This window comes from Panthera onca, chromosome E3 (assembly GCF_046562875.1).
Source record: "Panthera onca isolate mPanOnc1 chromosome E3, mPanOnc1 haplotype 2, whole genome shotgun sequence".
Lineage (NCBI taxonomy): Eukaryota > Metazoa > Chordata > Mammalia > Carnivora > Felidae > Panthera > Panthera onca.
In genome coordinates, this window is record NC_138354.1 from 10,177,069 (window position 1) to 10,190,887 (window position 13,819).

General features: G+C 52.9%; 1 protein-coding gene and 1 long non-coding RNA gene across 2 annotated transcripts; one reads left to right on the forward strand and one right to left on the reverse strand.

Annotated features, from left to right (window-relative positions):
* The first annotated feature begins 9,756 nt into the window (after positions 1-9,756).
* Positions 9,757-10,936, forward strand: LOC132689438 (uncharacterized). Its single transcript, XR_009615011.1, has 4 exons — positions 9,757-9,856; positions 10,185-10,279; positions 10,512-10,632; positions 10,716-10,936. It is a non-coding gene; the product is annotated as an uncharacterized LOC132689438 (long non-coding RNA).
* On the reverse strand, positions 10,882-13,209 carry ABHD11 (abhydrolase domain containing 11). The gene is made up of 6 exons (XM_060649188.3): positions 13,000-13,209; positions 12,710-12,845; positions 12,022-12,195; positions 11,679-11,849; positions 11,377-11,558; positions 10,882-11,165 (listed from the first exon to the last, which is right to left on the reverse strand). Exons 1-6 carry the CDS (start codon positions 13,116-13,118, stop codon positions 11,033-11,035), a joined length of 915 nt encoding a protein of 304 aa, XP_060505171.1. The 5' UTR covers positions 13,119-13,209; the 3' UTR covers positions 10,882-11,032.
* Between the last annotated feature and the right edge of the window lie 610 nt (positions 13,210-13,819).

The window sequence follows — 13,819 nt, forward strand, 5'->3', positions numbered from 1 at the left end:
CAAGCTCTGTGCTGACAGTTCAGAGCGTGGAGCCTACTTCAAATTCTGTGTCTCCCTCTCTCTGTCTTCCCCTCCCCTGCTTGCGCTCTGTCTCTCTCTCTCTTAAAAAGAAATAAACATTAAAAAAAAAATCAAATGGCAGCATGAAAAATGAATAAAGAATGGATGTGTGCCCTTCACCTTAAACTCTGCCTTTCGGATATCAGTCTTACGCTCATTTAATCGTTGATTCATTTATCAAACATTACCCAGGATGCCATGCTCCAGCCACTGCTTTGCACTTAAGATGTAATGTAGTGGGAGAGACAGACAATGGTTTCAGTATGTGAGGGACCCAGGGTGGCTTCCCAGAGGCAGTGACATTGGAGCTGGGTGTTGGAGGAGTAGGATTGTTGCAGGGAGAGGTGCAGGCATTCAGGACAGAAGGAGTGTGTCCAGAGACACTGGGGTGAGGCTGGGGAGTGTTTGGAGAACGCGAGGAGCCTGCTTTGGCTCTCAGGTGAGAGGGTGTGCATGAGTAAGAGGTGAGGCCAGTGAGGGAGGCCTTGAATGTTGAACTTTATTGTGCAGACAAGAGAGAGGCGATCAAGGGTCTGACTTTCACTCCGTTAATCAAAATTAACTGAACATCTACTATGGACTGACTGTGCTAGATCTTGGAGACATGGCAGAAAACAAAACAGACAAAATCCTTGCCCTCAGGCAGTCCTTGTCTAGGAAAGGAAAGAGATGAGAAACAAGCCAGTAACATCCATGGTGGCGATAATGTACCGCGGAGAAGACAAAATAGGGAAGTAGGGGGAGGGGGTGCTGGGTTTGAGGTGAGTTTCCAATTTTATCGATCGATCCATGTATTTCTTTATTTTTAATGTTTATTTATTTTGAGAGGGAGAGAGAGAGAGAGAGAGCAGGGCAGGGGCAGAGAGAGAGGAAGAGAGAATCCCAAGCAGGCTCCATGCTGTCAGTGCCGAGGCCGACACGTGGCTCAGTTCCGCAAACCGTGAGACCATGACCTGAGCTGAAACCAAGGGTCAAACGCTTAATGGACTGAGGCACCCAGGGACCCCTATTTTATTTATTTTATTTTTATGTAACCTCCATACCCAACGTGGGGCTCAAACTCACAACCCTGAGATCAAGAGTTGCACACTCCGCCAACTGAGCCGGCCAGGCACTCTCGGTTTCCAATTTTAAATTTGATGGTCAAGGACGGCCTTGCGGAGAAGGTGGCATTTGAGAAAATATCTGAAGGAGGGGCGGGAGTGAGCCATATAGGTCTCTGGGGGAAGAGCATTCTGGGAAGAGGGTCCAGTGTAATGACCATGAGCACGGAGCATGCCCAGCATGTCAGAGAAATAGTAAGGAGGTGTGGATGCCTGGAGGAAGATCTCAGAGGAGGAGAAGTCAGAGAAGTCAAGAGGAGGAGGCTTGTAAGTGACCACTTCCTGTGGCTTTTACTCTGACCCGGACGGGAGCCACAGGAGCAGATAAGGGACATGAGGAGAGCCACGATCCGTCTCTGGCTTTAACAGAATTGCTCCGTTTGCTGGGTGGAAAATACCCATCTTCCTCGACTTAGTGTAGTAACGTCACAATAAACCCGTTGTAAATCAAAAATACTGTAAGTGGAAAAATGCATGTAATATACCTAACCTACCGAACATCATAGCTTAGCCTGGCCGACCTTAAACGCGCTCAGAACACTTACACGAGCCGGCAGTTGGGCAAATCTAACGCGAAGCCTATTTTATAATAAAGTGTTGACTGTGTCAGGGGATCTACTGAATGCTGTACAGACAGTGAGAAGCAGAATAGCTGTCTGGGCACAGGAAGGTTGTCTGTGCATAAGTTGTTCACCCTCCTGATTGCGTGGCTGGCGGGGTGCCGTGGCTGCCAGGACCCAGCATCACGAGAGAGGATCGCGCCTCAAATCGCCAGCCTGGGAAAAGATCCAAATTCGAAATCTGAAGTATGGTTTCCACTGAACGCATATCACTTTCACACCATCGGAGAGTCGAAAAATCATAAACTGAACCATCCTAAGTCTGTGCCTGTAGACTGTGAAGGGGTTTGGAGAGGAAGCAGGGACGTCATTTAGGAAGTGATCGCAGTCATGTAGGTGGCTGGGCCAAAGGTATCCGGGTGACGGGGGTGACAAGTGGTCTTATTCTGCATATATTTTAAGGGTAGAGCCTATGGAGAGAGAGAGAGGGATCCAGGATGACTGGAGTCAAGGTTTTTGACCCGAACACCTGGAAAGATGGTGTGACCTCTTTTTTTTAAATTTATTTTATTTTTTTTTAAATTTTTTTAACGTTTATTTATTTTTGAGACAGAGAGAGACACAGCATGAACCGGGGAGGGGCAGAGAGAGAGGGAGACACAGAATCGGAAGCAGGCTCCAGGCTCTGAGCCATCAGCCCAGAGCCCGACGCGGGGCTCGAACTCACGGACCGTGAGATCGTGACCCGGGCTGAAGTCAGACGCTTAACCGACTAAGCCACCCAGGCACCCCTGGTGTGACCTCTTGTAAAGGTGGGGAAAGAAATGGAGGAGGGGTAGGTTGGGGGCGGGGCTAAATCAGGAGTTGGGGTTTGGATCTGTTAATTTTGAGTTGCCCATTGGACACCCCCACGAGGAGGACAAATGGGCCACTGCCCACGTGATCCGGATTTCCTGGGAGAAGTCCGAGCTGAGAGCGTTCTTGACGCATGGGCAGAGCTTGTAGGAGCATGGAAGACGGCTGGAAGTGGTGTCTAGGAGAGACCTTGACCGTCTGAACAACAGCAGGGCCTGTTGGCCTGGAGAGGAGTCAAAGGCATTCAAGAGACTTATTTTTTTTTTAATGTTTATTTATTTTTGAGAGAGAGGAGGAGAGCGCAAGTGGGGGAGGGGCAGAGAGAGAGGGAGACAGAGGATCCGAAGCAAGCTCCGCACTGACAGCAGAGAGCCCAATGTGGGGCTCGAACCCACAAATTGTGAGATCATAACCTGAGCTGAAGTCAGAAACTTAACCGACTGAGCCACCCAGGGGCCCCAAGAGAGTTATTTCTTTTAAGTTTTTAAAGTTTTGTTTGTTTGTTTGTTTTTTTAGAGAGAGAGGGTGCTTGCACGCGAGCGCAGGAAGGGGCAGAGAGAGAAGGAGAGAGAGAATCCCAAGCAGGCTTTGCGATGACAGCACAGAGTCAGACTCGGGGCTCGATCCCATGACCTGAGCTGAAATTAACAGTCGGACGCTCAACCAACTGAGCCACCCAGGCGCCCCTTCAAGAGACTTATTTCATGTAACTATACTTTATTTCAATTATGAAAAGAATGTATTTTTTGTAAAACACTAAAACAATCAGGGGCACCTGGCTGGCTCAGTCGGTAGAGCATGTGACTCTTGATCTCGGGGTTGTGAGTTCGAGCCCCACGCTGGATGTAGAGATTGCTTTAAAAAATAAAATATTTTTTTAAAAAACATTAAAACCATGAGAGGTATTATGAACGAGAAGCAACAGGTGCTGATGACTGAGCTCGTGCAGATGAGAGCAGAACTGGCTCCTGGAGGAGGAGCGGATCCAGGGGGCGAGGTGGGGTGGGGGTTCAGACCAGACATGTGTAAGCATTTGAGGTGCCCACTCCAACATCCGGGGACACATGCAGATAGTCGATGAAGAGTCCATGTGGAACACCAGCTGGAGACTAAGGAGGCAGGAGTCGGCTGGCTTGGGGTGGAGATGTGGGACACAGTCCAGGGAGGGTGTGCCTCCGTGTGTCTGTGCGTGTCTGTGGAATAAGAAACAGGAGCTGAATTTGGAACTGGAATGTTCCCTGACAGGTGAGGGATGGGCAGAGACAGGGGAGCCAGAAACATGGCAGGGGCTAAAATAGAAACTGCTGCACAAGATGCCATGGGTCCCCAGAGCAGCCAACTCCCTGGGGTCAGGGACAACTTCCCAGACGTGGGGCATTTGAATTGGGGCTTAACAGGATGAGTAGGAGGTGGTCAGGTGGAGAATGGGGGAGAGGCATTCTGGGCCAAGGACAGGGATAGTGAGAGCAGGGCTTATTCCCCGTGGGAACCAGGCAGTCCCCATAACACATCACTCCCACCCCATTCCTTAATGTGGATGGATAATCGATGGGCATTCAGTCCAGACCAACGCGTGCAAAGCCCTTTTCCACTTTAGCCAAAGAAGCATCCCTGTGGCATTCTGCACCCTACTTGTTCAGGGCAGTGAGTTTCTCTATTGCCCTTGGGGGAAGAATCCTGATACCCCGATATAGATTTCTATTTTCTTTGTAGTCCACCCCTGTGTCACCTGTTGGAGGCCACCTTCCCTTGATGAAGTCACGATGCCCACTGGGCACGCTCCACTCAGAACTTTGCACTTCGCTTAGTTCCCCAGGCCTGGGACACTCTCCTCCTTTTTTCCTTCCTCCTCCCCATGCACCTGGCCCTTGACTTTCACTCTTTCCCTCCTAGATATCACCTTCTCTAAGAATTTGTCCTGACTGCCCAGGAATGAGGGCTGGGCTCCTGTGTGGTCCCCCAAAGACCTGTATTTATCCTGATCGTAGCACTTATTGCCCTGTGTGTGGCTATGGTCTGTGTCAGGTGTCTGTTCCTTCATTAGATGGGGACATATAAGGGGAAGGAACCAGTTCACATTCTTGTGGACTCCTGGAGGCTGGCACCAAAAGTGTGTTTGTGGAATGAGTGATACATGTTTGCACGCTTGAATGAGCGGTGTTCCTATAAAGGAGCACCGAGGGAAAGGCTGGGCATTTGGGGGTTCCCCAAACCCCTGGGGGCAGTTTGGAGTTTCCATCCCACAGGCTGGGCAGGGTGGGGTTGGGCCCCTTGCCCACCAGATCCCTGTGATTGGGAACTGCTGCCACCTGCTGGGCAAGGCTGGTGCTGCTTTACTGCCACCATCGCGGCTTGAGCACCTGTGTGCCCAGGTTGGGGTGATGACAGTCACCACCTGTCCTCCAGAAGCTCTCGGGCTGGTGGGAGAGACACTTTGAAAGTGACAAGACAATAATGTGGAAGTGCAGGGGCTGGAGGGGGATGAGGAGGCCGCTGGTGTAGAATTCAGAAGCAGAACCGTCCCTGGGGCAGAGCCCATGACAGGTGCAGAGCAGGAAGGGGCAGCTGACCTGGAGGGAGCATAGGGAACGTGTTGTTGTTGTTGTTGTTGTTGTTGTTGTTTTGTTGTTGATGTTCTCCCTTTGTTGCTTTTCTTTCGCTTAATGGCAGACTTACTCTCTCTCTTTTCCTGGGAAATCTGGCCCTGGCCCTGGCCCATTACGGTGCAAGCATTGGCCATTGTTCAAGGTACCTTATTCAACCTTTACTGTGACCCTATCAGAGAGGTCCTCCATTTATTCCATTTTGCAGATGAGGACGATGAGGCTCAGGGAGGTAAGCCCAAACAAGATCACAAAGTTTGGGTGATATGGCTTGTCAGCCCTTTAGATACCAGCTGTTTTGACCATACAGCCCAGCCCCCCTGGCCAGCTGGCAGTCTCCTTCCCATTTCCATCCTCCAGCACCCCAGCCCACCGTCGACCATTTTCCAGCTCAGCCCCAAGCCCTGAGCTCAGCCCTCCTGGGGAAGCAGGCAGGGGAGGAGGGAGATTGGGTGATGGGCAGCTGGGGAATGGGTCCCACTGCTCAGCGTGTGATTTGAGGTAGGGCTTTGCGATGGGATTCATTATATGCCTGAATATAAGGTTGTTCCCTCCTTTTCCCAAAGAGAATATTTAAAAGAACTTTGGCCCAATATTCTAGTTTAAACATTTAGGGGATGCATATGAAATAAATGACTTCCTGGTTATACTTAGCAAAAATATTTAAAGTGTAACTATCTTAAAATCACATATTTAAAAAAAATTTTTTTTAAAGTTTACGTATTTATTTTGAGAGAGAGAGAGCATGAGCGAAGGAGGGGCAGAAGGAGAGGGAGAGAGAGAATCCCAAGCAACCTCCACACTGTCATCACAGAGCCCAATGGGGGCTCCATCCCATAAACGGTGAGATCACGACCTGAGTTGTAATCAAGAATCAGATGCTCAACTGACTGAGCCACCCAAGCACCCCCAAATCACACATATATTTTTTAAGGATTATGCTTTTTTTTTCATTTTTATTTATTTGAGAGAGAGAGAGAGTATGTGTGAGTGGGGAGAGGGGCTCGCTATGTATGAGCCTGACGTGGGGCTCCGTCTCATGACCCTGGAATCCTGACCTGAGCTGAAATCAAGAGTCAGATACTCAACCGACTGAGCCACACAGGTGCCCCTTAAATCACGTATTTTTAAGAATAACTTAAATGGGGCTGGGGCAGGGAGGTACTTTGAGATTATGACACATCCTTTCCTTTACCCCACTTTCAGCCATTGGGTTCGGCACCCACCGATGTTTCTTGCCCGAGTTAGTTATTACTACAATGATCTGCAAATGGTGATTTTCTTTTCTTTTCCTTTCTTTTCTTTTCTTTTTCTTTTCTTCCTTCCTTTCTCTCTCTCTCTCTCTCTCTCTCTCTTTCTTTCTTTCTTTCTAAGATTTCTTGGGGCGCTTGGGTGGCTCAGTCGGTTAAGCGTCATACTTCGGCTCAGGTCATGATCTTGTGGTTCATGGCGTCGGGCTCCGTGCTGACAGCTGCTTCAGATTCTGATCTCCCTCTCTCTCTGCCCCTCCCTCACCCATGCTGTCTCTGTCTCTCTCAAAATGAATAAACTTTAAAAAGAAAAAGTTTACCCTTAGACCTAAATTCCAGGCCACAGGCATAGGCTCATCCTAGCTTCCATATTTTACCTCCTTTCTCCAATTGTCTTCAATACACTTCAAAATCTGGCCAGTGTCCCTGTGTGCAGCTAATCCCCCTAAACAACTGGGCTTCCCTGGACTTGGATGCTCTTCTCCTGTGGGCTTGGCTCCTGTGGGGCTACCTCCCCAACCCTCAACTCCAATGCCATTCTCGTGCATGGCTCCTGGCTGCCCCTGGGCTACCAAAAGCGTCTAAGAGCTTTATAGTTACTCCTTTATTCATTCATTCCACAAATACTTACTGGGCACCTACTATGTTCTAGGCATGTTTCCAGGGGGTGGACATAAAATAGGAAGACAGACAAAACTCCCTGACCTCACGGAGCTCACATTCTAGTGAAGGCAGACGGACAATAAGCAGGTGAATGGGTACACCGCATGGTAAGGAGCGCTGTGGAGAAAAAGAAAAGCAGGGCAAGAGAACAAGAAGGCCCCGGAAACTGCTATTTTAATTTTTTTATTCACTTATTTTTTTAACGTTTATTTATTTTTGAGAGAGACGGCGTGTACACGCGAGCAGGGGAGGGGCAGAGAGAGAGGGAGAGACATAATCCGGAACAGGCTCCATCCACACTGACAGCACAGAGCCTGACACGGGGCTTCGCTGCACGAACTGTGAGATGATGGCCTGAGCCGAAATTGAGAGTGAGACACTTAACCCCCTGAGCCACCCAGGCCCCCTGCAAATTGCTGTTTTCTATTATCCTGTGCTACCATAAGGAGATCTCAAATATTAACCTATCACTCGGATGAAAAAACCACCCTCACAATTTGGAATAATGTTTGCAGCAAGTGTCATTCGTGCATTCAAAAAGCTCTGTATTTCCAAGCACAAGTGAGGATGATAGGTTCGAGAAAACCGTGTTAGGGAACTCAGAGGAGATGCTCAGGATGGACACGTGATGTGACAGAGAGACGCAGAGAGGCAAGCGAAGAGTTTGAATCAATGTTCACAAACCACAAGAGTGGGAAAATGATCGTTGTGGACTAAAGTTATTCTTGATTTTTTTTTAATGTTTATTTTTGAGAGAGAGACAGAGCACAAGCAGGGAAGGAGCGGAGAGAGAGAGGGAGACACAGAATCTGAAGCAGGCTCCAGGCTCTGAGCTGTCGGCACAGAGCCCGACGTGGGGCTGGAACTCCTGAACCGTGAGATCATGACCTGAGCCAAAGTGGGACGCTTAACCCACTAAGCCACCCAGGCACCCCAAGAAATCTTAAAAAAAAAAAAAAAAGGAAGAAAAGAAAATCACCATTTGCAGATCATTGTAGTAATAATTAATTCGGGCAAGAAACATCGGTGGGTGCCGAACCCAATGGCTGAAAGTGGGGTAAAGGAAAGGATGTGTCATAATCTCAAACTACCTCCCTGCCCCAGTGCTTATTAATCATGGTCAAGTGATCATCATTGATCCCACCAATCATGGTTCCAAATGATATTGGATTCATGAAAACACAGCATCCTTTCTGTGATATCTCTGCCCCATAATGATAACAGTGGTCTAATCATAAGGAAGGCACGGACAAACCCGTATTGAGGGACAGTCTATAAAATAACTTCTCTGAAATCTTCAAAATGTCAAGGCCATGACATTCAAAGAAAGGCTGCAAATCGTTTTAGACCGAGGGTGACCAGAGAGATGTGACGACTAGGTACAATGTTTGATACCCTATTAGATTTTTTTTTTTTTTACCCTAAAAGGATTTTTTTTTTTTTTTTTTTTTGGACACTGAAGGGCAGTTTTGAAATTGTTTCCAAATAAAAAGTTAAAAGAAATGCCTTTCTTCTGGTTGACTCCTGCCGGCCTGCAGGATTCATTTTGAAGAAGCTTCTGCAGAACTTCCTGTGACCTCCTTTGTGCTCCCACTGTTCCTGGACCCCCTGACACTCTTTTCTGATTATATCTATGCTTCATCTCTGCTGGCCTTGGAGGTTCCTGAGACCAGGTCTCTGGGTCCTGTCCGGATCATGGCACACAGACCAACCTCTCAAAACACACTGAACCAATCTCCTCAACAAAAAGGGTGTATTTGGGAGTACATCTGAACCCCACTTCTCCACCTGGGACTCAACCAAAGAAATTGTTGGTCTGGCTGTTGGAGGTGCACCTGACTCAGTCGCACTCATGAACAACCAGGAATCATGTCTGCAGGGGGGTTCCTGGAGGAAATACATTTAATTTTTTAAAATTAATTAAAGTTTGTTTATTTTGAGAGAGAGAGCACGTGCGTGCTTGAGCGGGAGGGAGAGGAAGTGATGTGGGGCTTGAACCCATGAACTGAGATCCTGACCTGAGCCGAAATCAAAAGGCTGACGCTTAACCGGCTGAGCCACCCAGGTGCCCCCTGGAGAAAATATTTATTATGCAGGACAGAGTTGAGGATCTAATCCCCTAGACATGACCTTGCTGAAGAGGCTTCTCAATGGGGAACACTCTCTCTCACGTTTGATGTCACTTGTGTGCTCGATGAGGGCACGGAGGGAGGCGGGGGCTGCCTGGATAACTCCAGCACAGCGGACCCCACCGCACTCTGGGATTAGAATGTTGGGAATATACCAGAGGAACAGCGAGCAATATTATTGCCAGGAAGTATGGACATCCAAAGATGTTAGGACCCTGCCAGGAATGGTTAAACATTTTTCCTCCTGTTTTCTGCGGAGCTAAGATGGGTTATAGGTGGTTATAGATGCCATTCAAAGGATCAAGATGCCAACCTTTCAGGATGGGGGCCTGGGGTACCTGTGCCTGTCAGCATTGAAGCCGTCCTGGCTGTCTGTCCCTCAGACGTGGTTTGAGCGCCCCCTTGGGGTGAGGGACATGTGTGACTGCGGGAAGGGGCCGAGGAAGGTCTGGGCCTGGTGGGAGGGTTCCAGGATCCAGGCGGGGAGGCCAGGGCCTGCCAGCAGGGGGCGGGGCCTGACTGGGAGTGCCTAGCCCGGAAGGGAGGGCAAAGGGCCATGTTGTCCGCGTGCCCCACCCCACTGACAAGAGTCCCAGTTACCAGGCCACCCTCTCTGTCTGGGGCCCTAGAGGGGTAAGTGTCCTTCTGAACCCACCTTGTCTCTTTCCTATGCAATGGGTGAGAACTTCTTTCTTCCTTGAGGGTCCAAACACCCTGTCCCCTGTTTAGCCCTGTGCCAGACAGAGGCCACACCTGCCACCCCCTCAGCGTGGCACGGTCCCCCTGCTCGACTTTCAGAGGTCCATGAGATGGGTACTGGGGGGCGGGAACGAAACTTTCCAGACCCCTCACCTCCTGACACTGGCATCAGAGCCCAGGCAAGGGCAGAAGGGTCCAGGGTGGGACACCTCATCCAGACAAGCTCCAGATCCCTGCTCCCTTCTCTGTCACTCTACAACAGAGCCCAGAATCGTGAGTCGCTGTAGCACTGGGGGACACCCAGACAGAGCCTTCGCTGGACCAAGTCCTCCAGGAGCGGGATGAAGCCATTGCCAAGTGAGAGGCAGATGCTTGCGGCGGGGAGGGGGGGGGGGGCAGTGTGTGGCTCGCCCTCAGGGCTCTGTCCTGCTAGAGGAGAGGGTGTGAGAAGTCAGGCATTCCTGGAAGGAAAGCCACATACATACTCGCCTCCTCACAGGCAGGGGCTGTGGCCACACTTGCCCACCCTCAGGGCCCAGAAGCAGATCTGTAGGGTTCAAGCTCAAGCTGTTCTCCCTGCCGCCTGCAGGAAGCAGGCAGTGGAGGCTGAGCTGGACACCTGCAAAGCCAAGTTGCGAGCTGTGGAGGCCCAGCTGCTGGAGGTCCTGGAGGAGAAACTGAGGCTGAGGCAGGAGGTGGAAGCCTGGGAGGTAGGGTGGGAATGCCAGCCGGGCCTGGGAGGCATGGGGAACAGGCACAGGGTCGGCCCTGAACCTGCTCTCCTGCCCCCCAGGAGGACATGCGGCTACTGGTGAGACAGCAGGTCGAGAGTCAGCTGCAGAGAGAGTCCAGGGGCCCTCAGGGAGCCCCGGTGACCCCCAGAACTGCCAGGGCTCCCTGGGTCCGATTCCTCCTGGGTCAGTGGGGACGCTGGCGGTGACAGAGCTCAGCCCGGGGGCTTGGGAGCAGTGTCTTTATTCATTAAAACTTGAGGTCTGACCCTTTGCACCCTCATGCTCTCTCAGTGCCTGAGTCCTTTTGTGCGGAAACATGGAACAGGCTGCAGGGCCTTGAAGCCTGGGGCTTCCTGCCTCGTCTTGCCAGCAACTCTTAGGCTAGGAAGCCTCGGATGGCAGCCATGAAGTCCTGCGGGCAGTCAGCATGGATCCAGTGGCCAGCATTGGGCACAGTCTGCATCTGGGCTTGAGGGAAGAGCCGCCTGATCTCAGAATGGTGGCTGGGACTGTCCGTCGAAGAGGAGGCCACCCAGATGGGGGGGAGAGAGAAGTGGAGGCAAAGCAGGGAGGAGAGAGCTACATGAACACACATGCCAGTGCTATTTGTGAACTCTCAGGCACCCCCCTGCCCGCACCGAAGCCCTCCCCAAGGCAGGATCCCCAGGCTGGGGCCTGGGTAAGTGGGGCATGCCCCTCCCGCCACCCAGTCTGGCTTACTGCACATATTGAGAGTTTCCACCCAGGAGGAAGAGGGTTGGCCCAGGGTAAGATTCTTGTCGTGGTGGGAAAGCCAAGATCTTGTCCACGTGCTGGGCCAATGCTTCCAAGTTCACCCTCCAGACGAAGCGCCCATCCACCTCCACCAGGTTGGTGAGCAGGAACTGACGCACGGCCGGGTCCTGTAGGGGTCCAGTAGTTGGGTGTGGGGGGCGGGGGAACCTCCGTGTGAGGCCTGGGGCTGCCACTCTTCCCTGGACAGGTCCCAGCCCACAACACCAGCCGGGACATGGGTACATTACTTGGATAACAGTGCTGAGCTGCTGATCGGCCAGTTTTCGGGCAGAGGAGCGGGACATGTCATCTGGGACGTCTACAGCCCTCATGGCTGCCATGTAGGATGGGAAGTCTGAGTTGGATGTGGTCTCCACTGGGCTGATGTCCACAGCAATCAGGCGTTCCACCAGCTCTGGCTGGGTGAAAGAACCAAACTTGGGACCAGCCTTAGGGCAGACACAGTGGGTCTCAGGCATAGTTGCCAGATCCTGAATTTGGCCGTCCAAGGCTCAGTTGAGTCCCAGGTCGCCTGCTGGGCGCTCATGGTCTACATTGGATGGGAAGAAGCCCTGTATAGGGACAGCTCACCCTCTGGAGTGCCAGCAGCATGGCTGTCCTGCCTCCCATGCTGTGGCCAACGAGGACACAGGGCACTAGGCCCAGCTGGGTCAGGAGATCCTGCACGTCTTGGCTCATGGCCTCATAGCTCATGTCTGGGCTGTGGGGGCTGTCACCATGGTTCCGAGCATCCACTGTTAGCACCTGCGGAGCGGAGTGAGGGTGGGAAGAGCTGGCATCCACATTCAGGGCATAGAGAAGGCACGGCATTCCTGAAGGCTGAGGGGGGGTGGGGGCGGGTAGGGAGCCTGGGGAAAGATATCGAAGTGGAAAACAGGTGGAGCACAGAAGGATGGGCTGCTGTAAAAGGTGGTAAGCCCCATCAACCCTGGTGAACAAACAGGGCTGGTCCCCTTACCAGGGAGGTGTTGGCACTTAGGCACTGGACAGCGAGCCTAGCTTGAAGATCTATTAACACGAATGAAGGACTGGATGGATGCAGGCACGACGGAATGAATGGGTCCACATAGGGCCACGGTGTGCCATGTGGCCTGCATCCTTAGAAGGTCAACCTCTTCATTTCTGCTTAGAGAGACCGGCCACTCCTCGCCGGTGTCCAGTAGTGAGGGCGGAAAAGCGGGGCCCGCCTTGGCCATCTCCTTAGCCCCGCCCAGCCAGGTCCCACCTCCCGGGGACCCCGCCTCTCCCGGAAGCTCACCCTCCGGCCAGTCTGCTGGGCCAGGGCCTTAGCGATGGAGTTGAAGTTGGTTTTGGAGCCGAAGAGCCCGTGCAGAAACACGAGGGCCGGGCGGGCCTCCTCTCCGTCCAGAAGTCTGTAGGAAAGCAGCACCGACCTGGAGGGAGGAGCAAGGATGGAGGAGGGGTCTAAGCTGGCTCGGGAAGGGGTTTAGGGGAGCGGCCTGGGGGGCGGGGGTAAACGGAGGAGGCGGAGCCGAACTGAACGAGGAGGAGCGGTGGACGGCCACCCACATGGCGCCCTTGACTGACCTCCTCTCGGTGCCGCTTCGGCCACTGCTGCTGGGTGCGAGGGGCACCCTGGGGGCGCTGAGACTGGAGGGGCCGAGCCCCCTAAGGGGGAGCCTCCAGGCGCGGGCCCAGCGGAGCATGCCCGGGAACAGCTACCAGGCGCGCAGCTCTTCCTATCCCCTGGCTCCGCCTCCCGCCTTCGCTCAGAGCCCTGCCCAGTTCCGACTGCAGCTCCGCCTTCCATCCCGCCCACTACCGCGGAGTTCCCCGCCCCCTTTTTCGTTTCCTTACGTAATCCCAGAGTACCGTCTGTTCCCGCAGCTCCTCCTCTTGCGTCATTACGTAATCCCCTCAGCCACCGCGCCGGCGGGCGAGAGAGCTGCCCTCGCCACGCCCCGGGCGGAGCCACCGTATGCCTTGGTCACGCCCCTGGAGAAGCACCGCCCAACGCCCTCCCGCCCCAGGCGCCGAGTCCTCGCGGAGAGTCACGGTCCTGTGGCGTGGGAGTCCAAACCCCGCCATTTGGAATGTCCTGGATTTGGGGCGGGAGTCCTGGGCGGCCGCGGGACGGGTCCTTGGCAAGCCGAGGAGCCCCTGCCTTTGGCCGGCGCGCGCCCCACACCTGGCCTGCTCCTCTGCCCTCACGCCCCGCCTTGGGTGGGTGCCGTGCTTTCTGTGCCGCAGGCGGGCGCGGAGAGGCGCCAAAAGTGGCTCCCGTCGTCGAGGCGCCGGCTTGGAGGCGTAGTGCTCCACAGCTGGGGGCCCAGGCAGGCCGGGTGGTGCACCTCTTTCCCATCCCGAAGTCCTGGACTCTAGAAAGAGCTAGGGGAAACTCTAGAGA